General features: G+C 49.1%; 1 protein-coding gene across 5 annotated transcripts in view; it reads left to right on the forward strand.

Annotated features, from left to right (window-relative positions):
* LOC132832895 (ral guanine nucleotide dissociation stimulator-like) overlaps positions 1-27,253 on the forward strand; it is a 219,862-nt gene that overhangs the window by 125,689 nt on the left and 66,920 nt on the right. For all 5 annotated transcript variants that reach the window (XM_060851104.1, XM_060851105.1, XM_060851107.1 and 2 more), the window contains 2 exons: positions 2,245-2,352; positions 8,451-8,644. In XM_060851104.1, the coding sequence (XP_060707087.1) occupies positions 2,245-2,352; positions 8,451-8,644 (302 nt within the window). The remainder of the gene's footprint in view (positions 1-2,244; positions 2,353-8,450; positions 8,645-27,253) is intronic.

A 27,253-nucleotide genomic window follows, 5' to 3' on the forward strand; every position in this document is an offset into this window, starting at 1 on the left:
CGAGGCTGGAATCGAACCTGGGTCCATGGTGCTGTGAGGCAACAGTGCTAACCACTGAACCACCGTGCCCTCAACATGACATCCTGACTCTTATTCCCTGGCCGATGAAGGCAAGTCTGCCCTGCTCCTCCTTTACCAGCCTTCCTACTGACCCGACCACTTTCAGAGAGCTCTGGACTAACGCCTCATCTTCCACCTTGGGACCCTCTAACTACACGGGTTCAATGTGGATTTCACCAGCTTCCCCATTTCCCCTCTCCCCACCTTCCCTGCGTCCCAATCTTCTAACTCGGCACTGCCCTCCCGACCTGTCCATCTTCCTTCCCAACTATCCTCTCCATCCACCTCTCCGACCTATCACCATCACCCCCCCACCTCCACTTAGCAATCACATTCCCAGCTACCTTGTTCCCCCAGCCCCACCTCCCCTCCCATTTATTTCCCAGCCCCATTGGCCCACAAGCCTCATTCCTGATGAAGGGCTTTCGCCCAAAACATCGATCCTCCTGCTTCTCGGATGCTGCCTGACCGGCTGTGATTTTCCAGCACCACACTCTCGACTCTGATCTCCAGCATCTAGAGGCATTACTTTCTACTGGAGCCCCAAGATTCCTGGAGGTGGACCGTGGAAGCCTGCGAGTCCTAGAGTCATAGAGGTGTACAGCACGGAAACACGCCCTTTGATTCAACTCATCCAAGCCGACCAGATCACCCAACCTAATCTAATCCCATTTGCCAGCACTTGGCCCATATTCCTCTGAACCCTTCCTATCCATATACCCACCTGGATGGCTTTTAAATCTTGTAATTGTACCTCCTACACGCACCACCCTCTGTGTAAAAATGTTGCCCTTTTCGTCCCTTTTATATTTTTGCCCTCTCACCTAAACCAATGCCCTCTCATTCTGGACTCCCCCATCCCAGGAGTCTAATCACCCTGTCCATGTCCCTCATGTTTTTACACACCTTTCTATAAGGTCACCCCTCAGCCTCCGACGCTCCAGGGAAAACAGCCCCGGCCTATTCAGCCTCTCCCCGTAGCTCAAACCCTGGCAACATCCTTGTAGATCTTTTCTGAGCCCTTTCAAATCCCTTTCATCATTTACATAAATGATTTGGATGTGAGCATAAGAGGTACAGTTAGTAAGTTTGCAGATGACATCAAAATTGGAGGTGTAGTGGACAACGAAGTGGGTTACCTCAGATTACAACAGGATCTGGACCAGATGGGCCAATGGGCTGAGAAATGGCAGATGGAGTTTAATTCAGATAAATGCGAGGTGCTGCATTTTGGGAAAGCAAATCTTAGCAGGACTTATACACTTAATGGTAAGGTCCTAGGGAGTGTTGCTGAACAAAGAGACCTTGGAGTGCAGGTTCATAGCTCCTTGAAAGTGGAGTCGCAGGTAGATAGGATAGTGAAGAAGGCATTTGGTATGCTTTCCTTTATTGGTCAGAGTATTGAGTACAGGAGTTGGGAGGTCATGTTGCGGCTGTACAGGACATTGGTTAGGCCACTGTTGGAATATTGCGTGCAATTCTGGTCTCCTTCCTATCAGAAAGATGTTGTGAAACTTGAAAGGGCTGGAAAAAGATTTACAAGGATGTTGCCAGTGTTGGAGGATTTGAGCTACAGGGAGAGGCTGAACAGGCTGGGGCTGTTTTCTCTGGAGCGTCGGAAGCCGGAGGGGGGTGACCTTAAAGAGGTTTACAAAATTATGAGGGGCATGGATAGGGTAAATAGACAAAATCTTTTCCCTGGGGTTGGGGAGTCCAGAACTAGAGGGCATAGGTTTAGGGTGAGAGGGGAAAGATATAAAAGAGACCTAAGGGGCAACATTTTCACGCAAAGGGTAGAACGTGTATGGAATGAGCTGCCAGAGGATGTGGTGAAGGCTGGTACAATTGCAACATTTAAGAGGCATTTGGAAGGGTATATGAACAGGAAGGGTTTGGAGGGATATGGGGCCAGTTGCTGGCAAGTGGGACTAGATTAGGTTGGGATATCTGGTCAGCATGGAAGGGTTGGACCGAAGGGTCTGTTTCCATGCTGTACATCTCTATGACTCTATGACTCTAAATAGGCCTTACTAAATTGCCCACGGTGTTCGGCATGTGCAAGTTAGCTGCATTATGGGAATGTGTTAGCGGGTGGGTCGGTGGGGTGCATTTCATGGCCTTTAGGGCGGTGTGCGAATGTAAGTTGTTGCTATGTGAGTAACCTGGCTCCCCTTTTTTTTGCAGTCCCCACATAGCCTCAGCGAGGAGACAGTGGACGGGGCCGTTTATTCGGTGTCACAGAGGCAAGTGCAGCTTCAACAGGCAGCGAACAAGGGACAGCAATGGCTGGGGGTAAGCAGATCTTCTCGCCTGGGTCTCTTGCGCTCGGTGTTGGGATATCCAGCCCCCGCTGGTTATCCATTTGCCCTTAGGCACCCCTGGCTGGTAGAACTACCCCTGCGCTCCTGTTTACCAGCCAGAACCTGAACCGGCTGCCTCAGCGGCAGCCCATCGAGCAGTAATGGCTTCCTATCCCGAGCTGCTCTTCTGTCTGGTCAACTGTTGTCAAACCTGCAAGGAAAGATTGATGAGGTTTCTGCTGGGGTTGGAGAGCTATTGAGAGAGGCTGAACAGGCTGGGGCTGTTTTCCCTGGAGCGGCGGAGGCTGAGGGGTGACCTTATTGAGGTATATAAAATCATGAGGGGCATGGACAGGGTGAATAGATATAGAACATAGAACATAGAAAAGACAGCGCAGTACAGGCCCTTTGGCCCTCGATGTTGCGCCGATCCAAGCCCACCTAACCTATACTGGCCCACTATCCTCCATATGCCTATCCAATGTCCATTTAAATGCCCATAAAGAGGGAGAGTCCACCACTGTTACTGGCAGGGCATTCCACGACTCGCTGAGTAAAGAATCTACCCCTAACATCTGTCCTATACCTACCACCCCTTAATTTAAAGCTATGTCCCCTCGTAATAGTTGACTCCATACGTGGAAAAAGGTTCTCATGGTCAACCCTATCTAAACCCCTGATCATCTTGTACACCTCTATCAAGTCACCCCAAACCTTCTTTTCTCCAATGAGAACAGCCCCAAGTGCTGGTCTGTTCCCCTGGGGTAGGAGAGTCCCATTGGGAATTTCCTTCCTGTATTTACCCTGTCTTGTCCGATTGAAGTTTAGAGATTTTGAAGAGACCCTGCCTCCCCCTTATATTTTTCTCTAAATTCGACTGAATGTAACCCTAAATGATCCAATCTCTCTTCAACCCTGCCATTGCAGGAGTTAGTCCGGTAAACCTTCACTGCCCTCCCTCCACAGCCAGGAACATCCTTCCTCAGATACGGAGACAAAACCTGCACACAGTATTCCACGTGTGGTCTCAGCAATTGCTAGCAAGACATCCGTGCTCCTGTACCTGACTGCTCTTCACTGCCTACCGCACCTTACTCTCAGCGCGTGGTGTACAAGGTCACCCAGGTTTTGTTGCACCTCCCCGTTTCTTGATCTGTCACCAATCAGACAACGATCTACCTTTCGCTCCCAAAGTGGGTCACCTCGCATTTAACCACGTTATTATTTCACCTGCCGTGCGCCCACCCCACTCACACAGCTTGGCCTACGTCACACTGATGCATCTCTGCCAGCCACCTCGCAGCTCACCCAGCTTTGTGTACTCAGCTGATGTGGAGGTAGCCCATTCAGTTCCACAAGACATCGGAGCAGAAATTAGGCTATTCAGCCCACCGAGTCTGCTCCGCCACTCAAGCACAGCTGATCGGCTTTTCGACCCCATTCTCCTGCTTCCTTCCTGTAAACCTTTGATCCCGTAAACAATCAAGAACCTATCTATCTCCGTCTTAAATATACTTCATGACCTGACCTCCCCAGCCTTCTGTGGCAGTGATTTCCACTCTCTGGCTAAACAAGTTTCTCCTTATCTCCGTTCTAAAGGGTCTTGCCTTCACTCTAAGGCTGTGCCCTTGGGTCCTGGTCTGTCCTACCAATGGAGACACCTTCCCAACATCCACTCTGTCCAGGCCTTTCAGTATTCTGTAAGTTTCAATTAGATCCCTGCCTCATCTAAGTTATTAATATATTATTATGATTAGCTCAGGCTCAAGCACTGATCCCTGTGGTACCCAGTTAGTCACTGCCTGCCGCTCATGGTGGCTCAGTGGTCAGCACTGCTGCCTCACAGCACCTAGGTTCGATTCCAGCCTCGGGTGACTGTCTGTGTGGAGTTTGCACATTGTCCCCGTGTCTGCGTGGGTTTCCTCCGGGTGCTCTGGTTTCCTCCCACAGTCCACAGATGTGCAGGTCAGGTGGATTGGCCATGCTAAATTGCCCCGCTGTGTTAGACGCATTACTCAGCTGGAAATGGGTCTGGGTGGGTTACTCTTCGGAGGGTCAGTGTGGACTGGTTGGGCCGAAAGGCCTGTTTCCATAGTATAAGGAATCTAATCTAATCTAATCACAAAAAAAAAGACACATTTGTTCGCACTGTTTCCTGTCTGCCACCCAGTTCTCTATCTATATCAGTATACCACCCCCAATCCCATTGTATGTTAGACTCTTCTGTCAGGCTGCAAATGGACTCAGGAAGGAGAATACAGCTCCAGCCTACTCAGCCTCTCCCTATAGCTCCGACCCTGGCAACATCCTCGTCGATCTTTACTGCACCCTTTCAAGTTTCACCACATCCTTCCTATAGCAGGGAGAACAGAATTGAACGCAGTTTTCCAAAAGTGGCCTCACCAACCTCCTGAACATCTGCAACGCGACCTCCCAACTCCGACACTGGAGTGCTGCACATTCAAATATACTTGGAGCTGTAACAAAAGTCTTTTAAATCCTTCAGCACGACACGCCCCACGTCTTATTCATATGATAGGGAATCATCACTCGCTTGGATGTAAGGTGCGGTAGGCAGTGAAGAGCAGTCAGGTACAGGAGCAGGGATGTCTTGCTGGCAATTGCTGAGACCCCACGTGGAATACTGTGTGCAGGTTTTGTCTCAGTATCTGAGGAAGGATGTTCCTGGCTGTGGAGGGAGGGCCGTGAAGGTTTACCGGGCTAATTCCTGGGATGGCAGGGCTGAGGCTTGAAGCGAGACTGGATCATTTGGGTAATTATCGCCTCATTCAGCACTGGTGAAGGTAACAAGGCCCGCCGTTGCGTCCGGGGCCTTTGTGAAGGATGGACAAACAGCGAGCATCAGTAAAAGAAACGACGAGGGGAGGAGGGGGTGGTCACAGATATCAGTTCACGTCTGTGCCAGGATTAGCGACTGGTGAGGCAAACTCAGCAGCGATCAAAGTCTATCCTGTTGTGCCAACGAGACCTTGTATCCGTTCTGGATAACCACCCTCTCCCCCTACTTTAAATTTGCTTCCCCTTTTGCTTGGGAAAACCATGCTGTGCAGACTGGCATTTGATTTCCCACCCAGTGGGTATAGACTTGATTCATCGCAGCTCATCACCTTTCGGTGACCCCCTGTTCTGCATCGGCTGAAAGAGCTCTCTTAACTGTCAAGGGATTTGATCCTTGAAGTGTATTGCGGCTCAGCCTGAGGCCATTTCTCTGTTGTGTGGACGTCGGCCGCCGATAGTTTTATGTGCATTTAATGTCCTCCCAAGGCAGTTCACCAGGGAGGTGATGAAAAGCACTGCCAGGGGTTTGAGGAGGGTTTTTTCACCAGAATGCTGGAGGGAATCGAGGTTGAGAGAGCACGTGGGGTGGGCAGGGGAACGGTTCCAATGCTTGTGGCCAGGGTTGCCGCGGAAACGCCAGCCGTTGTCGGATTGATTGAATCCTGGGATACACGGCTCAGGACAGAGACCGAGCGGGCACAGATATCGCACAGGGGCTTTTGGAGCTGGTGCTGGTGACGGAGCCAAGGAGGAGACAAGTCCAGGTCGTAGGGTCAGAGAGAGATGTACAGCACGGAAACAGACCCTTCGGCCCAACCCGTCCATACCGACCAGATATCCCAACCCGATCTAGTCCCACCTGCCAGCACCCAGCCCATATCCCTCCAAACCCTTCCTATTCATATACCCATCCAAATGCCTTTTAAATGTTGCAACTGTACCAGCCTCCACCACTTCCTCTGGCAGCTCATTCCATACACGTACCATCCTCTGCGTGAAAAAGTTGCCCCTTCGGTCTCTTTTATATCTTTCCCCTCTCACCCTAAACCTATGCCCTCACGGTCTGGACTTCCCCACCCCAGGGGAAAGACTTTGTCTGTTCACCCTATCCATGCCCCTCATGATTTTATAAACCTCCTATAAGGTCACCCCTCAGCTTCCGACCCTCCAGGGAAAACTCAGTCTCTCCCTGTAGCTCAAATCTTCCAACCTGGCAACATCCTTGTAAATCTTTTCTGAACCCTTTCAAGTTTCACAGCAGGTTGTTCTTTGACAATGCGATTTTCCACGACTTGACGTTGCACAGGAACAGAACTGTTGGCATTATAGCAAAATGACCCGTGGAGGACATTGGTGGGTGGGGGAATGGAGCCTGAGGATCTTTTCTCAATTAGAGCAATGTGAGTCAAGCAGTAAAACACGTGGAGGTGGATGATTCAGTGCAATTTAATCGATGCAGGCAGCTGTATATAAATCTAAGCCTTGTGAGGTTGTACTGGGGAGGAGGTTGAAAATCACACAACTCCAGGTTTATTTGGAAGCAGTAGCTTTCGGAGGACTGCTCCTTCATCTGGTGGTTGTGGAGCAGAACATACAACATAAGATCGCAGGGTCATGAAACTGAAATGATACGCAGAGGAACCTCGATTATGTGAAGGACACGGGCGGGAGTATTTTGTTCGGTTAATCAAATTCCGGATAATGGAATGTTAGACAACATCAGGACTTTGCAATCTTGCTGGACAATCCGATATTCAGATCATCGAATGGCGGATAATCGAGGTTCCTCTGGGCTGCACGGTGGCTCAGTGGTTAGCACTGCTACCTCACAGTGTTACAGACCCGGGTTCAAATCCCGCCTCGGGCAACTCTCTGTGTGGAGTTTGCACGTTCTCCCCGTGTCTGCGTGGGTTTCCTCTGGGTGCTCCGGTTTCCTCCCGTCGTCTAAAGACGTGCCGGTCAGGTGGATTGGCTGTGCTAAATTGCCCGTAGTGTTAAGTGAAGAGGAATGGGTCTGAGTGGTTGCTCTTTGGTGTGGACTTGTTGGGCCGAAGGGCCTGTTTCCACACTGTAAATAATCTAATCTCTGCATTGAACAACCTCGATTGTTGTTAAATCTTTTAGAATGGGATTGCAGGTTTTAGTTCATTAATATGTAAATCCCAGAACTTGTTTTAAGTCACATTCTCCAGATAACTTAAGGTTTTTATATTAAAAAACATTCTGTGTCTTCTGGTCCTGTTCCACAACCACCTGATGAAGGAGCAGCGCTCTGAAAGCTAGTGCTTCCAAATAAACCTGTTGGACTATAACCTGGTGTTGTGTGATTTTTAACTTTGTCCACCCCAGTCCAACACTGGCGCCTCCACATCATGGCGTATTGAGGTGAGACTGAAAGCTGGCTTCTTCACTCTGCAAGCATGTTCTGGGGAAAGGGAGGACTGCAGATCAGAGTCAAAAAGTGTGGTCAGAGGGTCTTACCGTAAGCCATAACACTCCCCCAAAGAACGGGTCTCTCTCATAGAATCCCTGCACTGTGGAAGCAGGCCATTTGGCCCATCGATCCTCTCAGGCCCACCCCATCCCCGTAACCCCGCATGGCTAACCCACACAGCCTGCACGTCCCTGGATGCCATAGCGCAACTTAGCATGGGCCAATCCACCCCTAACCTGCACATCTTTGGGTGGAAACCCAGGCAGGCACGGGGAGAATGTGCAAACTCCACACAGACACTCTGCCTGAGGGTGGGATCAAACCCGGATCCCTGGCGCTGTGAGGCTGGAGTGCTAACCACTGAGCCACTGTGCTGCCCTTGTAGGGAGTTGTGTGGGGAAAAGAGACTCATTGGTGTTTATCACTCTTAGGGCTAAAGGGGTCAAAGGGTACATGGGAAGAGTGTGGGATCAGGGGACTGAGTTGGATGACCCACTATGATTATATTGGATGATGGAGCGGGTTCAAGGGGCTGAATGGCCTTCTGCAACTCCTGTTTTCTCTGTTTCCGTGGTGACCTCCTGCAAAACCCCTTCACCGAGGCACACAGTGAGTAGCGCCATTTCCCAAAGAGCTGGCTCTCAGACTCCAGAGAGAGTAATTAGCCATGGTCACGTGGGCACGAGGAGCAGGACCTGCTTGGTCATGGCATGGAAGGGGCAGTAAACCCCCTCCCCCAACCGTAGTGGGACAGGGGGAGCGGCACCCCCTGCAGGCGCTCGCTGGCACTGACGCGACTGAGGGGGCAGCCCCCTCCGCCCGGTGTCATTTTATGATCCGCCCTGTCGCCCTTGCAGATGGAAAACGAGTTGGTGGGCACCACGTGCGAGACGGTTAAAACCCGCACCATCAAGTTTGGAACGCTGGCGAAGATAGTGCAGCACCTGCTCGAGTCCTTCGACTGCGGTGATTTGTCCTACGTCTCGGTCTTCCTCGCCACCTACCGGGCCTTCAGCACCACCCAGGAGGTTCTCGACCTGCTCCTCACCAGGTAGGCGACCGCTCCCCCGGCCGGAGGGGAGAGGCAAATCAGATTTGAGAAACGGAAAGGGGCTGCGGATTTCTGGCGAAGCTTGGCAGGCTTGTGGGGGGGAGCCAGGGCTAACGTTTTCGGGGATCGAGTGACTCTTCCTCAGCGTTGACGGCAGCTTGGAAAAGGGTTGGTGTTTGTACAGACGGTGGGGAGGGAGGAGGAGGAAACAATAGATGGAGATAGAGCCCAGAGAGAGATTGAGAAAGAGAGAGAGAGAGAGAGAGAGGATCGTTTGGACAGACCAAGGAGTGGATGACTATCTGGCTGGTCGAGTCAAAAGCTGTTAATGGGGATTCTAACATATGAGGAATGTTTAAGGACTCTAGCTCCATACTTGACAGAAGGATGAGAGGGATTAAATTGAAGCATACAGAATAATGAATGGCTTGGACAGAGTGGATGTTGAGAAGATGCTTCCATTGGTAGGAGAGACCAAGACCACAGCCTCAGAGTAAAGGAGAGACCTTTGAGAACAGAGATAAGGAGAAACGTCTTCAACCCAGAGAAGTGAATCTGTGGAATTCATTGCCACAGAAGGCTGGGGAGGTCATTGAGTAGATTTAAGACTGAGATAGTTATCAAGGGGATCAAGGGTTATGGGGAGAATGGGTTTGAGAAACTTCTCAGCCAGGATTGAATGGTGGAGCAGGCACAATGGGCTGAATGGCCTCATTTCTGCTCCTATGTCTTATGATCTTGTGGTTAGTGGCTAACAATGGGGTATGTGTAATAGCAGACAATGTGACAAATGGGCCTTGTGTGTGTGGGGGTTGGCGTCAGGACAGGGGAGAAAATGCTCAGGTCCCAAAACTGTTGAACTCGATATCGAGTCCAGGAGCCTGCAGGGTTCCCCAAGTGGAAAACGAGGCTCTGTTCTTCCAGCTTGCGCTGAGCTTCACTGGAGCACTGCAGCAGGCCCGAGGCAGAGATACTGGCCAGGGAACAGGGTGGGGTGTTAAAGTGGCAGGAAAGTGGGCGGCACGGTGGCACAGTGGTCTGCACTGCTGCCTCACAGTGCCAGAGACCCGGGTTCAATGCCCGCCTCAGGCAACCATCTGTGTGAAGTTTGCACGTTCTCCCTGAGTCTGCGTGGGTTTGCTCTGGTTTCCTCACACAGTCCAAAGATGTGCAGGTTAGGGTGGATTGGCCATGCTAAATTGCCCGTTGCGTTAGGTGAAGGGGTAAATGTAGAGGAATGGGTCTGGATGGGTTGCTCTTCAGAGGGTCGGTGTGGACTTGTTGGGCCGAAGGGCCTGTTTCCACACTGTAAGTTATCTAATCTAAAAATTGGAAAGCTCAGGCTCGCAGAACGTCGATGTTCTGAGAAGAATTCACCCAGTCTGTGTTTCATCTTCCCAGTGTAGAGGGGGCCATTTTGTGAGCAGCGAATGCTGGTGGTCAAGATTGTGAGCAGTGCAGCTGAGTTGCTGCTTCACCTGCAAAGTATGTTTGGGCCCTTGGATACTGAGGAGGGGGGAGGTAAATGGGCAGGTGTTACAGGGGAAGGTGCTGTGGTGGGGCGGGGAGGGGTGGGGTGGGGTTGTGGGATGTTCGGAATGGGCGAGGATAGCCCCAGAGAGAATGACCCCTGTAGAAGGCTCATGAGGGAGGGGAATATGTGTCCAGTAGTGGCATCTCACTGGAGGAAATGGCAGCTAATGATACTTTGGACGTGGATGCTGGTGGGATAGTAGGGGAAGCCAAGGGGGAGCCTATCACTGTTGTGAGAGGGAAGAGAGGGGCGTGAAGGCAGAGGTGTGGGAGATGGATCAGAGCGCCCTGTCACCCGCAGTCGGTGACAATGCAGAGACCCCCCCTTGTCAAAGTTGGCATCATATCAGAACGGTCAGAGTAACTGGGAGAATGGATGAGAGTATGTTGTCTGGTCCCTCATCAAACAAGTCAGACAACTCTGACTAGAATGTTGTGAATGTATTTTCCCAGGTATCCCATAATTTGGAGCTGACAAATCACGACAGACACAAACTGGTACCAATACAAAACAGTCCCAACTTTATTAGGAAGCAAGTTACAATCGCTTTTCCTCCTAAACAATACTGTCATTCATCCTATTCAACCCAGTCAGCTTACAATACTTCCTGAGTCGCTTGTAAATTTCCCCTCTGTCTCTGTGGGACTGAAAACTTCTCTCTCTCTCTCTCTCTCTCTCTCTTTGTCTATCTGTTTCTCTCTCTCTCTCTCTCTTATACACACATTTATCTCTCTCTCTATCTCTCTCTTTCTCTCTGTGTCTGTTTCTCTCTCTCTCTGTTGTACACAGACATTTATCTCTATCTCTCTCTCTCTCTCTCTCTCTCTCTTTCTCTTTATCTCATCTCATAGAGTCACAGAGATGTACAGCATAGAAACAGACCCTTCAGTCCCACCCGTCCATGCCGACCAGATATCCCAACCCAATCGAGTCCTCTCTCTCATCTCTCTCTCTCTCTCTTTATTTGTGGATGGTTTTTTGCAACTTGTGGTTCTTCAAAGTTTGGGAGAAGATTTGTAGCTCAGGTGCTCGTTGTTGTGGTTCTGTTCGCCAAGTTGGGAATTTCCCAGCTCGGTGACAGAACCACAACAACTTGTAGTCCTGGCTGACCAGGGAGACTCTCTGAATACTTTGAAACAGTGTCAATCATTTGGATGGCTTGCTCTTGTTTGGATCTTTGTGTGGCATGACCGTTCTGTCTCGGCCCCTCTTTGGTTTAGTAGATAAGTTGTTTGGGGTGTCTGCCCAGGATAACAGTTGCCTTTTACATTATCCTTCCACACCTAACAGAGATTTACCTGCACTTCCACAAACGTCATCCACTGTGTCCGTTGCTCTCAATGTGGTCTCCTTTACACTGGGGAGACAGGAAGCCAACTTGCGGAATGTTTCAGAGAATATCCCTGGGACACAACGCACTAAACAACCCCACTGCCCTGTGGCCGAACATTTCAACTCCCCCAAGGACATGCAAGTCCTGGGCCGCCTCCACCACTAAACGCTAACCACCCGACGTCTGGAGGAAGAACGCCTCATCTTCAGCCTTGGGACCCCCCATCCCCATGGAATCAATGACGATTTCACCAGTTCCTTCATTTCCCCTCCATCCCACCTTATCCTAGATCCAACCTTCCAACTCGGCACCTCCCTCTAGAACTGTCCGACCTGTCCATCTTCCTTCCCACCTATCTCATCTCTGACCCATCACCATCACTTTCAGCTCCCCGGCAGCACGGTGCCACAGTGGTTAGCACTGCTACCTCACAGCACCAGAGATCCGGGTTCAATTCCCGACTCAGGCGACTGACTGTGTGGAGTTTGCACATTCTCCCCGTGTCTGCGTGGGTTTCCTCTGGGTGCTCCGGTTTCCTCCCACAGTCCAAAGATGTGCGGGTCAGGTGAATTGGCCATGCTAAATTGCCCGTAGTGTTAGGTAAGGGGTAAATGTAGGGGAATGGGTGGGTTTTGCTTCGATGGGTCGGTGTGGACTTGTTGGGCCAAAGGGCCTGTTTCCACACTGTAAGTAATCTAATCTAATCTATCGCATTCTCAGCTACTTTACCCCAGCCTCACCCCTCCTCCCAGTTATCTCTCATCTCCATTGGACCACAAGCCTCATGAAGACTTTATGCACAAAACATGCACTCTCCTGCTCCTCGGATGCTGCCTGGCCAGCTGTGCTTTCCCAGTGCTACACGCTTGACTCTGACCTTCAGCATCTGCAGTCCTTGCTCCCTCCGCCTTTTAGATTATGTTAATGTCATTAACATGGGGGCACTGTGTTTGCATTGTTTGGTGTGTGGATTTACTTGACCAATGTACCCAGCATCCCTTGCGGTTTGGTCAAGTTGACACTCTATCTATGTTTTAGCAGCCAGGAGAGGGTTCCAAGTCTTTCCTGGAAGCAGGGTGTGAGGATGTTTGGTCAAGGTAACTGTGAGAGTCAGTGGGTTTGTAGTGGATATCGGCCAGAGATAGCGAGGAAGGGAAGGGGGGACATCTGAGATGGACCAGGTGAAGGTCAGGGCGAGCTGGAAATTGGAAGCAAAATAGATAATGTTTTTCTAATTCTAACCAAGAGAAGGAAGCAGCACCGAGGATGTCCTGGAGAGAGAATTATGGGTTGGAGTCTGGAACAGGAATGGAACGAGGACTGCTGCAGGTATCCCCACAAAGAGACAGGCATAACTGGGGCCCATGCGGGTCCTCACGCCCACCCGCCTGACCTGAGGAAAGTGAGAGGAGTTAAAAGAAAAGCTGTTGAGGGTGAGGATGGCCAAGTGGTGGATGGGGACGGGTCAGGCCTGCGCTCCAGGAAGCAGCGAGGAGCCCTGAGTGCATCCTGGTGAGGGATGGACGTGTGAAGGGATTGCACGGTCATGGGAAAGAGGAGGCGGCTTGGAGCTCGCGAACTGGACATTCCGAAACCGGCGTCAAGCGTCAGCGGAATCGCTGGTTTATGTGGGCACGGACTGGGCCGGGGAGAAAGTACTGAGCCAAGGTCGGAAGAGGTGAGTTCTGTGAGGTTGGGTGGGGTGGGGGGGTGATCACCAGGTGAAATGAGGTCAGTGAATGTTGTGGACCCAATGACCTGGTGTGCTACGGTGGGGTTATGGAGCAGGGGGAGATAGGAGGAGGTACTTGAGAGCTGGTGCTCAGGCTCTGTAATGTAGAGGTCAGTCGAGAAAGCAATGGCCTAGTGGTATTATCGCTGGACTGTTAATCCAGAGACTCAAGTAACATCCCGGAGACCCAGGTTCAAATCTTGCATGGCAGAAGGTGAGGTTTGAATTCAATATCTGGAATTCAGAGTCTAATGATGACCATGAATCCATTATCAATTGTTGGAAAAACCCATTGGGTTCACTAATGTCCATTATGGTGAGAAACTGCCATCCTTACCAGGTCTGGCCAACATGTGACTCCAGACCCACAGCAAAGTAGTTGACTTTTAATGTCCTCTGGGCCATTAGGGATGGGCAATAAATTCCGGGCCTAACCAATGATGCCCTCATCCTGTGAATAAATTAAAGAAAAAGTACACCAAACTACAACAGCACCGCCAGCAAGCTTGGTAACAAAGTCAGGGATGGATCTAATCACGCAACATGCAGTCAGTTCGTCGTTTGGAATGGGTGGGGGGGTGGAGTGCGCAGAGAAATTAAGGCGACCAGTGTCACATTGATAGTTCTTGATGAACGGGTTGGGTGCAGGTCGAAGGCCAGAGGGAGGGTGCAGGTGGAGGGAGAGTGTTAGAGCTGGGCGAAAGGGGATTGTGGGATAGGGAGAGGGCTCTTGCCCCAAAGAGGTGGGCGCGGAGGTGAAGGGGACGGAAGAAGAGCTTGACGTCATGCCCGCAACTCATCAAGGTGGGAACGCAGAGAGATAAAGCCAAGACCTTTGCCGAGTACGGAATGTTAGGAATTGGAGAACGGAAGGTGGGGAGGGGGGTGATGAATACATGGCAGGAAGTGGGGTTGGTGGGAGGGGGTGGAATGAGAGGAGAGGGCAAGGGAGGAAGGATCTAGAGAGTAAAATTCAAATTCGGCCATAGCACCTTTCATGACCTTAAGAGGTCCTCGAGTGCTTTGCAGATGTCTCTATGTCAGATCAGATTCCCTACAGTGTGCAAACAGGCCATTTGGCCCAACAAGTCCACACCAACCCTCTGAAGAGTAACCCACCCAGACCCATTTCCCTCTAACTAATGCACCTAAAACAATGGGTAGTGTAACATGGCCAATTCACCTGCCCTGCAGCATCTTTGGACTGTGGGAGGAAATCGGAGCACCCTGAGGAAACCCACACAGACACAGGGAGAATGTGCAAACTCTACACACACAGTCGCCCGAGGCTGGAATTGAACCTGGGTCCGTGGCACTGTGAGGCAACAGCGCTAACCACTGAGCCACGGTGCCGTCAGGTCAGGTGTGTGGTTGCTGCTTCATTTCAGGGGGCCCAGCAGACCTGGTTGTACAAAGCATGAACCCACAAATCTGCAGTTGGACCAATCGCTGCAGCGATTTTCATCAAGGTGGAACTAAGTTACCAATGGGTCAGGAATAGTGCCCTTGTTCTTCCTCAGAATGGCGTCGAGAGTGCGATGCTGGAAAAGCACAGCCGGTCAGGCAGCATCTGAGAAGCAGAAGAATCGACATTTCGGGCATAAGCCCTTCATCAGATTCCTGATATCCCTGAAACGTTGACTCTCCTGCCCCTCGGATGCTGCCTGACCGGCTGTGCTTTGCCAGCGCCACTCTCTCGAGTCCGATCTCCAGCATCTGCAGTCCTCGCGTGCTCCTTCCTCAGAATGGTGCCAAGTGATTTTCCTTCTATTGCAAAAATATACTTTATTCATTAAAAGTGAACTTTATGTACGTATTGAAAAATTTCTGTGCAGTCTTTCCACATGAATAACAACAAACCTCCGAAAGTTGGCATTCCCTGCAATTATGAAAAAGAGACCCAAGACAGCTCTTACTTATGCAGGGCTATGGTCACATGCACTTGAGGCACTGAGAGGGGCTGATAGCTGACCTGACTCGTAGAATCATAGAGTTGTACGATAGGGAAACAGACCCTTCGGTCCAACCCGTTCATACCGGCCAGATATCCTACATTTCACCAGTCCCACCTGTCAGCACCCGGCCCATATCCCTCCAAACCCTTCCTATTCATACACCCATCTAGATGCCTCTTAAATGCTGCAATTGTACCAGCCTCCACCACTTCCTCCGGCAGTCCATTCCATACACGTACCATCCTCTGCGTGAAAAAGTTGCCCCTTATGTTCCTTTTAAATCTTGCCCCTCTCGCCCTAAACCTATGCCCTCTAGTTTTGGACTCCCCCCCCCCCCCCCCTCCACACTGGGGGGAAAAAGACCTTGACTATTCACCCTATCCATGCCCCTCATGATTTTAAAATCCTCTTATAAGGTCACCCCTCAGCCTCTGACATTCCAGGGAAAACAGTTCCAGCCTGTTCAGCCTCTCCCTATAGCTCAAATCCCTGGCAACATCATTGCAAATCTTTTCTGAACCCTTTCAAGTTTCACAGCATTCTTCTGATAAGAGGCATACCAGAATTGAACGCACTATTTCAATGGTGGCCTAACCAATGTCTTGTACAGCTGCAACATGACCTCCCAACTCCTGTACTCAATACTGCTGTGGAGCTGGTGTGTGGGAGCAGGATTCACGTTTTTGGATCATTGGAATCTCTTTTGGGATAGAAGTGACCTGTACAAGAAGGACGGATTGCACATAAATTGGAAGGGGACTAATATACTGGCAGGGAGATTTGCTAGAACTGCTCGGGAGGATTTAAACTAGTAAGGTGGGGGGTGGGACTCAGGGAGATAGTGAGGAAAGAGATCGATCTGAGACGGGTACAGCTTAGAACAGAAGTGAGTCAAACAGTCAGGGCAGGCAGGGACAAGGTAGGACTAATAAATTAAACTGCATTTATTTCAATGCAAGGGGCTTAACAGGGAAGGCAGATGAACTCAGGGCATGGTTAGGAACATGGGACTGGGATACCATGGCAATTACAGAAACATGGCTCAGGGTTGGGCAGGACTGGCAGCTTAATGTTCCAGGATACAAATGCTACAGGAAAGATAGAAAGGGAGGCAAGAGAGGAGGGGGAGTGGCATTTTTGATAAGGGATAGCATTACAGCTGTGCTGAGGGAGGATATTCCCGGAAATACATCCAGGGAAGCTATTTGGATGGAATTGAGAAATAAGAAAGGGATGATCACCTTATTGGGATTGTATTATAGACCCCCTAATAGTCAGAGGGAAATTGAGAAACAAACTTGTAAGGAGATCTCAGCTATCTGTGAGAATAATAGGGTGGTTATGGTAGGGGATTTTAACTTTCCAAACATCGACTGGGACTACCATAGTGTTAAAGGTTTAGCTGGAGAGGAATTTCTTAAGTGTGTACAAGACAATTTTCTGATTCAGTATGTGGATGTACCTACTAGAGAAGGTGCAAAACTTGACCTACTCTTGGGAAATAAGGCAGGGCAGGTGACTGAGGTGTCAGTGGGGGAGCACTTTGGGGCCAGTGACCATAATTCTATTCGTTTTAAAATAGTGATGGAAAAGGATAGACCAGTTTTAAAAGTTGAAGTTCTAAATTGGAGAAGGACCATTTTTGATGGTATTAGGCAAGAACTTTCGAAAGCTGATTGGGGGCAGATGTTCGCAGGTAAAGGGACGGATGGAAAATGTGAAGCCTTCAGAAATGAGATAACAAGAATCCAAAGAAAGTATATTCCTGTCAGGGTGAAAGGGAAGGCTGATCGGCATAGGGAATGCTGGATTACTAAAGAAATTGTGGGTTTGGTTAAGAAAAAGAAGGAAGCATATGTCAGGTATAGACAGGATAGATCGAGTGAATCCTGGGAAGAGTATAAAGGAAATAGGAGTATACTTAAGAGGGAAATCAGGAGGGCAAAAAGGGGACATGAGATAGCTTTGGCAAATAGAATTAAGGAGAATCCAAAGGGTTTTTACAAATACATTAAGGACAAAAGGGTAACTAGGGAGAGAATAGGGCCCCTCAAAGATCAGCAAAGCGGCCTTTGTGTGGAGCCACAGAAAAATGGGGGAGATACTAAATGAATATTTTGCATCAGTATTTACTGTGGAAAAGGATATGGAAGATATAGACTGTAGGGAAATAGATGGTGACATCTTGCAAAATGTCCAGATTACAGAGGAGGAAGTGCTGGGTTCTTGAAATGGGTAAAGGTTAGTGGGCGGCACGGTGGCACAGTGGTTAGCACTGCTGCCTCACAGCGCCTGAAGACCCGGGTTCAATTCCCGACTCAGGCGACTGACTGTGTGGAGTTTGCACGTTCTCCCCGTGTCTGCGTGGGTTTCCTCCGGGTGCTCCGGTTTCCTCCCACAGTCCAAAGATGTGCGGGTCAGGTGAATTGGCCATGCTAAATTGCCCGTAGTGTTAGGTAAGGGGTAATGTAGGGGTATGGGTGGGTTTCGCTTCGGCGGGTCGGTGTGGACTTGTTGGGCCGAAGGGCCTGTTTCCACACTGTAAGTCTAATCTAATCAAAAAAAAACCCCCAGGACCTGATCAGGTGTACCATAGAACTCTGTGGGAAGCTGGAGAAGTGATTGCTGGGCCTCTTACTGAGATATTTGTATCATCGGTAGTCACAGGTGAGGTGCTGGAAGACTTGAGGTTGGCAAACGTAGTGCCACTGTTTAAGAAGGGCGGTAAAGACAAGCCAGGGAACTATAGACCGGTGAGCCTGATGTCGGTGGTGGGCAAGTTGTTGGAGGGAATCCTGAGGGACAGGATGTACATGTATTTGGAAAGACAAGGACTGATTAGGGATAGTCAACATGGCTTTGTGGGTGGGAAATCATGTCTCACAAACTTGATTGAGTTTTTTGAAGAAGTAAGAAAGAAGATTGATGAGGGCAGAGCAGTAGACGTGATCTATATGGACTTCAGTAAGGCGTTCGACAAGGTTACCTCAGATTACAACAGGATCTGGACCAGATGGGCCAATGGGCTGAGAAGTGGCAGATGGAGTTTAATTCAGATAAATGCGAGGTGCTGCATTTTGGAAAAGCAAATCTTAGCAGGACTCAGATACATAATGGTAAGGTCCTAGGGAGTGTTGCTGAGCAGAGACCTTAGAGCGCAGGTTCATAGCTCCCTGAAAGTGGAGTCGCAGGTAGATAGGATAGTGAAGAAGGCGTTTGGTCTGCTTTCCTTTATTGGTAAGAATATTGAGTGCAGGAGTTGGGAGGTCATGTTGCGGCTGTACAGGATATTGGTTAGGCCACTGTTGGAATATTGCATGAAATTCTGGTCTCCTTCCTATCGGAAAGATGTTGTGAAACTTGAAAGGGTTCAGAAAAGATTTACAAGGATGTTGCCAGTGTTGGAGGATTTGAGCTACAGGGAGAGGTTGAACAGGCTGGGTCTGTTTTCCCTGGAGCGTCGGAGGCTGAGGGGTGACCTTATAGAGGTTTACAAAATTATGAGGGGCATGGATAGGATAAATAGACAAAGTATTTTCCTGGGGTCGGGGTGTCCAGAACTAGAGGGCATAGTTTAGGGTGAGAGGGGAAAGATATAAAAGAGACCTAAGGGGCAACCTTTTCACGCTGAGGGTGGTACGTGTATGGAATGAGCTGCCAGAGAATGTGGTGGAGGCTGGTAAAATTGCAACATTTAAGAGGCATTTGAATGGGTATATGGATAGGAAGGGTTTGGAGGGATACGGGCCGGGTGCTGTCAGGTGGGACTAGATTGGGTTGGGATATCTGGTCGGCATGGACGGGTTGGACCGAAGAATCTGTTTCCATGCTGTGTATCTCTGTGACTTTAATAAAGGAAAACATACCAAACGCCGCCTTCACTATCCTATTTACCTGTGACTCCACTTTCAAGGAGCTGTGAACCTGCACTCCAAGGTCTCTTTGTTCAGCAACACTCCCTACCATTAAGTGTATAAGTCCTGCCCCATTTTTGCCTTCCCAAAATGCAGCACCTTGTGTTTATCAAAACTAAATTCCATCTGCCACTCCTTGGCCCCCCTGAACTTGGTCCCATACGATCTTGAGATCACCACCTTCGCTGCCAGCTGCGCCACCCCCATTGGTACTTGAGCTGAATAGCACCAAGTGATCTTTTACATCAGCCCGAGAGGGTAGGGAAAGCCCTTTGGTTTTAGTACTGACAGCCGCAGGAGTGGCAGCTGAGAGTTTTCGGTGCCAGTGTCCTGAGTTGGGGGTTTGAACATACAACCCGCAGCGTGTGTCAGAGTAGGAGGCCATTGGGCCCGTCCTTCAACTTCTGGCCTAGTGAAGGAGCTGGCCAGTCGATCCCACATTTCACCTCCTCAACCACCCCCCTGTTCTTGCTGCAAATTTATTTTTCCTTTATTCATTTCCTTTTTGAACGTCCCCGTTGCATCTGCTTTCAATGAATGCAGTGCAGCTCATTGGAATAACTTCCTGATCTTGTGATCGTAACTTGCCAGTTAATTACAGTAATCATTGTAATGCCCTTCAGGCAAAGCCAGTCATAACCATTATGTTACATTGGCACCATTTACTGTTATGATGAGTTTATGACTTTTAAGACATATCTCAAGAACTCACCACTATTGAAATTACATCACCTTCAAATGAGCTGTCAGAGGAAGTAGTGGTGGCTGGTACAACTGCAGCATTTAAAAGGCACCTGGATGGGTATATAAATAGGAAGGGTTTGGAGGGATATGGACCAGGTGCTGGCAGATGGGACTAGATTAGGTTAGGATGTCTGGTTGGCATGGTCGAGTTGGACTGAAGGGTTGGTTTCCATGCTGTACATCTCTATGACTCTTTGACTGACTATTCCATACACATACCAATAACCATTCCATTCATATTAAGTTGTGTTTTTATCTCAATGACAACAGCATGACATTAAAAACAATGACACAGGATTAATGTCAGTAATATGACATGAGTCACTATGACATCAAAGCAGCAACATTAGTCTCAGTTGTTGCATTCAACCATAATTAATTTGGCATCAATACCAGCAATCATGCATCAGTATTGGCCAAAATGATAGCTGGAATCCAAGGGTTGTATTATGAGGAGAGGTTGTCCAACGTTGCGTTGTGCTCTCTGATATTTTGGAGGTTAAGAGGTGAGTGCGTTGAGATGGACTGAGGGTAATTAGAGAAAAGGAATTTATGATGGTCAGTTTAGGGGATGTCATCTGACATGGGGCGCCAGGCCTTTCAGGAGTAAAGGTGGGATGCTGGTCTGTGGGGAAAGGGTAACAGAAGTTTGGAATTCTGTTCCACAAACAGCTAATGAAACAAGGAGGATTGTTAAACTTTTAAGTCTAAGCTTGATGGGGTTTTTGTTAGACGTAGGTATTCAGCGTTACGTTGTAGACTAACCATTGGAAAGGCTGAAAGAGTGTGAAGTGTTCCGAAATTAATATCGATGCCAGCTATTGTGTATTAATGTCAACAATGCTGCATTAATCAGAGAGTGTGGAAGCAGGCCATTCAGCCCATCAAATCCACACTGACCCTCTGAAGTACATCCCACTAGACCCACCCCCCCTTTACTCTGTAAGGCTGCATTCCCCATGGCTAATCCACCCAGCCTGCACATCCCTGGACACTATGGGCAGTTTGGCCAATCCACCCTAACCTGCACATCTTTGGACTGTGGAAGGAAGCCCACACAGAGACGGGGAGAATGTGCAAACTCCAGACAGATAGTCGTTTGGGGGGGGTGAGATCGAACCCAGGTCCCTGGCGCTGTGAGACAGCAGTGCTAACCACTGAGCCACCGTGCCAATAAGGGATGTTATGTTGTCGCAAAAAGTGGTGATATTTGGATTATGGTGATGGACTATCCACCTTATCAAATCCAAGTTCTGAAAAAGAGTCACTGGACCTGAAATATGATCAAATACGGAGTATTTAACGTTTCTTTCCAACTAAATCTTCTTATGGATTTTTGCATGTGGCCTTTCAAAAAAATAGTACAGTGGCAAGATGGCTACTCTCGCATTATAGGGTGCCTCTCAGCATCCTGGACTTATTAATCCAGAGAACATGAACGAGTTCAAATTCCAGCACAATAATTTGCTAAATTCAATTTGTTTCAGAAAAACCTGGGAATAAAAAGCTGACACCAGTAAAAATGGCCATGAATCTGTCCGGTTGTGGGAGAGATCCATTTGGGAGAATCTGTCTGGTTGTGGGCGAGGTCCATTTGGGAGGACTCAAGATGCTGCAGAGTCAGAGTCGAAAAGTGTGGAGCTGGAAAAGCTCATCATTTCAGGCAGCATCCCACCTTTACTCCTGAAAGGCCTGGCGCCCCATGTCAGATGATGTCCCCTAAACTGACCATCATAAATTCCTTTTCTCTAATTACCCTCAGTCCAGCTCAACGCACTCACCCCTTAACCTCCAAGATATCAGGGAGCACAAGGCAACGTTGGACAACCTCTCCTCATAATACAACCCTTGGATTCCAGCTATCATTTTGGCCAATACTGATGTATGATTGCTGGTATTGATGCCAAATCCCCCTCATTCCTGATAAAGGGTGTAAGCTTGAAACGTCGATTCTCCCACACCTCAGATACTGCCTGATCGGCTGTGTTTTTCTAGCGCCACACTCTTGGACTAGAGATCTGTTTGGTTCCTGTGCGATCAGTTGGGTAGTAAACTTCTCCTTCTCACACAGACCCAGGTCTACGTATTTGTTTTAGAATGTGCCTGAGGTTAGTCATTGCGGATGAAACCAGCCCATTTATTGCTCCATCCCCTAAGTGCCTTTGAAAAGGTGCTGTGAGGTGCCGTCCTGAACCACTGCTATAGCAACACCCACAATGCTGTTAGGGAGGGAGCTCCAGGATGTTAACCCTGGTGACAGAGATGGCTTGGAACTTGCAAGGTGGGGCTGTTCCCATGTCTCTGCTGCCCATGCCCTTCTATTTGGTGAACGTCACGGGTTTAGAAGGTATTTTCGAATGGCTTTTGGAGAGTAGCTGCGCTGCATCTTGTTGATGGCACACACGTTGGTTTATGTTTGATCTGTTATTGTCCCCTGTGTACCTAAGTACAATGAAAAGTTTTGTTCTGTGTGCAGCGCAGGCTGATTGTAGGGTACAAAGGTCATCGGGTGAATGAGCAGAGCGAGGAATACAAAGGTGCACAATAAGCAAGATCTGCATTAGATTTGAAATCTGAGTGGGGAAGAAGCTGTTTGTGAACTGCTTGGCACGTGTGATTAGATTAGATTACTTACAGTGTGGAAACAGGCCCTTCGGCCCAACAAGTCCACACCGACCCGCCGAAGCGCAACCCACCCATACCCCTACATTTACCCCCTACCTAACACTACGGGCAATTTAGCATGGCCAATTCACCTGACCCGCACATCTTTGTGACTGTGGGAGGAAACCGGAGCACCCGGAGGAAACCCACGCAGACACGGGGAGAACGTGCAAACTCCACTCAGTCAGTCGCCTGAGTCGGGAATTGAACCCGGGTCTACAGGCGCTGTGAGGCAGCAGTGCTAACCACTGTGCCACCGTGCCACCCATGTGTTTATGCATCTGTATCATCTGCCTATCAGAAGAGGTTGGAAGAGATGATAATCGGGGTGGGGAGGGACTTTTGGTGTTGACTACCTTTCCGAGGCAGGGAGAGGTGTAGGTGGAGGGAGTGAATTCTTTAAGGTGATGGATGAGGTGTCAACCAAGTGTACTTGTGTTGGGCTTCTTGAGCGTTGCTGGGGCTGTGCTCATCTACAGTGTCCCAGTTTGCTCACAACTTCACTCTCCCGTTATCGAGGAAGGCAATCAGCCTCACTGGATCTGCCCAATAGGTCTAGGCCATTCAGCCCTGGTAGTCCACGCCGATAGTAATATTCCGCAAAAGCCTGTTTGCTCTTCATCTCGTACCGTCATCATGACCGTCTGCTTCTTCTCCTTTGTATGAACGTGTGAATTCGGCGCAGCAGGAGGCCATTCGGCCCCTCGAGCCTGTTCTGCCATTCACTTAGGGCGTGGATGATGTGATTACTCCACATTCCCAACCAACCTTTTCTTCATCAAGAATTTGTCTACCTCTATGTCAAAAAGCATTCGACGTCTGTGCAGCTGCCACATCATGTTAAGGAAGAGGGATCCAAAGACCTATACCCTCAAGTGACGAAGAATGTCTCCTGAGGGGTGTCTTAAAGGGACCACCTTTTATTTTGAAAGAGAGACATCTAGTTCTCTCCTCATCCACACTGTCAAGATCCTAGGTGTTTCAGTCACGTAACCACGGTTACCCGATTCATCTCCAGTTGCTGCTCACCCAAATGGCTCACTCCAAAAGCACATTCTCATCGCATAGTTGAATTCCTGACTCGATTTACCGGTAACTGTTCTAGACGGAAAGAGAGTGAGTGCTTTGGAGAGGGAACGGGAAAGATTTAGCACAGTAGTTTTAGGTATAATTGATTGATTGCCACGTGTACTGAAGTACAGTGAAAAGCTTTGTTTATGACAGGTACAGACAGATGGAGAGCAAAGATGTTCAGAACAGAAGGTTTCGAGGGAGGCGTACACGGGGCATACAAGAGAGACAAACGTTGGCAAGATCAGCATTATTTGAGGCTGGAGAGTCCATTCATCCGTCTAATAACATCCCGTCTAGGGAAGAAGCTGTTCCTGAATCTGTTGGTGTGTGTGTTCAGACTTCTGTATCTTCTGTCGGACAGAACAGGTTGAGGGAGATCATCACTAGGGTGCGATGGGTGATGTTGGGCTCATCAGCTACCTCAATGGCATTATACCCACTTCCCCTAATGTCACTGCCAACCAGAAGCAATCAACCTCCATCAGGAGCTCACTGAGCTTCCCTCACCCTCTGGGGTAGAGGATTTACAAACATCCAGCGCCCTCTCAGTGAAGAAGGTCCTCCCCATCTCAGTCTTCAATTGCTTACCTTCCATTCTGCTCCTCCCCTCCAGCCCCAGGTTCTGGACTGTACTCTCTGCATTTGAATTGTTCTCACGTCTCTGTGAGGTCACCCCTCGTTCTTAAATCTCACGCGTGCAGGTCCTCAGTCCCACCCTCCCAGGCATCAGCCTGGTGAACCAAATAAAAAGACGGAGGTTGCTGGAAAATCTCAGCAGCTCTGTGGAGGGGACTCAGAGTTCACGTCTCGGGTCCAGTTTGACACCTTTCCACGTCAGTGGTCACTTTAGTTCCGAAGGAGGTTCACTTCAGTTCTGAGGAAAGGTCACTTGACCCGAAACGTTAACTCTGATTTCTCTCCACGGTGCTATCGGACCTGCTGAGCTTTTTCCAGCAATTTTTGCTCTAATTTCAGATTTCAGGCAGTTCTTTCAGTTATCGACCCGCTGCTGTATTCCCTTTAGTGTGAGTACATCCTTCCATAGGCGAGGGGACCAGAATTGTGCAAACCACTCTAGGTGTGGCCTTGCCAGTGTTTGACGCAACTGAAGTCAGCCTTCCTTGCTCCCATACTCATATCTTCTTGCAACAAAGGCAAACGTACTGCTTATCTTCTGCGTTTCTCGGTGAACATGCATGCCAGTGGTTTATGAGCAAGGACACAGCTCCCTTTGGAATCATGAGGGACATCGATAAGCTGAACAGCAAAGGTCTTTTCCCTAGGATAAGGCAGGTTAAAACTAGATGGCATAATTTTAAGGTGAGGGGAGAAAGATTTAAAAATGGGCCTGAGGGATGTCTTTTTCACACAGCGCATCGTTCATGTGTGGAATGAACTGCCAGAGGAAGTGGTAGATGCAGGAACACTTACATTTCAACCATAAGACATAGGAGTGGAAGTAAGGCCATTCGGCCCATCGAGTCCACTCCGCCATTCAATCATGGCTGGTGGGCATTTCAACTCATTTAAAAGATGTGTACATGCATAGAAACGGTTGAGGTGTGTCTGGCCCAAGCGCAGGCAAATGGGACTGGTTTAGCTTGGGTTACCTGGTTGGCATGGATGAGTTGGATCGAAGGGCCTGTTTCTGTGCCATCTGACTTTGAGCTCTTCAAAACCTCAGAAGTTTCCAACTTCCGCCATTTCAGAAAACCTGCAACCCCTTTGTTTTAACAGAAGTGGATAACCTCTCACTTACCCACACTGTAGTCCGCCTCAGTACACACGCAGCCTGTCTCAATCCCTTGACTTCATCCTCGCAGCTCACTTTCTTGCCAGTTTTGTATTATCTTCAAACTCCAAAATATTGTAATTTCAGACTATTAGTATGGATTGTGAATAACTACAGCCCCACTGACCACAGCCTGCCCCCAATCGGAAAATAACTCATTGATTCCTATTCTCAGCTTGCTTTCTGTTCACCAATCCCCAATGCTTGCTTCTTATCCCCAACCTCATTGCTTCTTACAGCACAGAAACAGCCCCTTCGGTCCAACCAGTCCATGCCGAACATAATCCCAAGCTCAACTAGTCCCACCTGCCTGCTCCTGGCCCATCTTCCCCCCCCCCCCAAACATTTCTTACTCATAAGTTTATGTAAATGTCTTCTGAACGTAACTGTACCCACGTCAGCCACTTCCTCAGGAAGTCCATTCCACGCAAGAACCACCCTCCACGTAAAAACAATTGCCTCTCATGTCCTTTTTTTTAAATCTTTCTCCTCTCGCCTTGAAAATATGCCCCCTTGTCTTGAAATCCCCCCACCCTCGGGAAAAGACACCAACCGTATCGATAGCCCTCATGATTTTATAAATCGCGATAAGGTCACCCCCTCCTCAGCCCTCTCATGCACCTCAGTTTTGTCCGCTCACCTTCTGAAAATGCACATGTGTCACTTTCTCTTGCGCTCTTTATCCACGCTGCCAGCAAACCCCCTCCATAATCTCTGCCAGCTTTGTCAATAATCCTTTCAGAAATCCAAACTTAAAAGTCACACAACAACACGTTATAGTCCAACAGGTTTCTTGGCTATCTTCACCCCCCCCCCCCCCACCCCACCCCCCCATCCCATTTATCGTCCACCCTGGAGGCTCCCTGCCTTCATTCCTGATGAAGGACTTTTGCCCGAAATGTCGATTTTCCTGCTCCTCGGATGCTGCCTGACCTACTGCGCTTTTCCAGCACCACTCTAATCTAGACTCTGATTTCCAGCATCTGCAGTCCTCACTTATACTTAATCCGAAGCACTAGCTTTTGGAAAGCTTGCTCTTTCATCATGTGGTTCTGGAGTATAAGATCATAAGGCACGGAATTTATCGCAATTTATAGCACACCTGTTGAAGGAGCAGTGCTTTGAAAGCTAGTGCTTCCAGTTAAACCTGTTGGGACTATGACCTGGTGTTGTGTGATTTCTAACTTTGTACATCCCAGTCCAACACCGACACCTCCAAATCATAAATTCATGTTGCTTCTGTTCAGTTCGAAAATTGTTTTATAAATATCCAGTAATCACACCCTTTTCGAACAGATTCCAGTCTTTCCCCTAATACAGACATTATAAATCAGGCTGACCGGTCTGTATTTCCATGTTTACTCTCTCCTTCCTTTCTTGAAAAGTAAGTTTACAGCATTCCAACCTGCAGGCATTGGTGCAGGATTCAAGGTGACCACTAGTATACCCATTCTCTCTGCATAAAAATGTGTTGCTAGAAAAGCGCAGCAGGTCAGGCAGCATCAAAGGAACAGGAGAATCGACGTTTCGGGCATAAGCCCTTCCTCAGGAATGAGGAGGGTGTGCCAAGCAGGCTAAGATAAAAGGTAGGGAGGAGGGACTTGGGAGAGGGGTGCTGGGAAATGAGAAATGGGAGGGAAATAAGAAAGCTGGAGAAATCTCACCCCCCCCCGCCCTTTTCTCAGTCCCAACCCTCAGACTCAGCACCGCCTTCTTGACCTGCAATCTTCTTCCCGACCTCTCCCCTCTCCACCCCCTCTCCGGCCTATCACCCTCACCTTGACCTCCTTCCACTTATCACATTCCAGTGCCCCTCCCCTAAGTCCATCCTCCCTACCTTTTATCTTAGCCTGCTTGGCACACCCTC

This window comes from Hemiscyllium ocellatum, chromosome 35 (assembly GCF_020745735.1).
Source record: "Hemiscyllium ocellatum isolate sHemOce1 chromosome 35, sHemOce1.pat.X.cur, whole genome shotgun sequence".
Lineage (NCBI taxonomy): Eukaryota > Metazoa > Chordata > Chondrichthyes > Orectolobiformes > Hemiscylliidae > Hemiscyllium > Hemiscyllium ocellatum.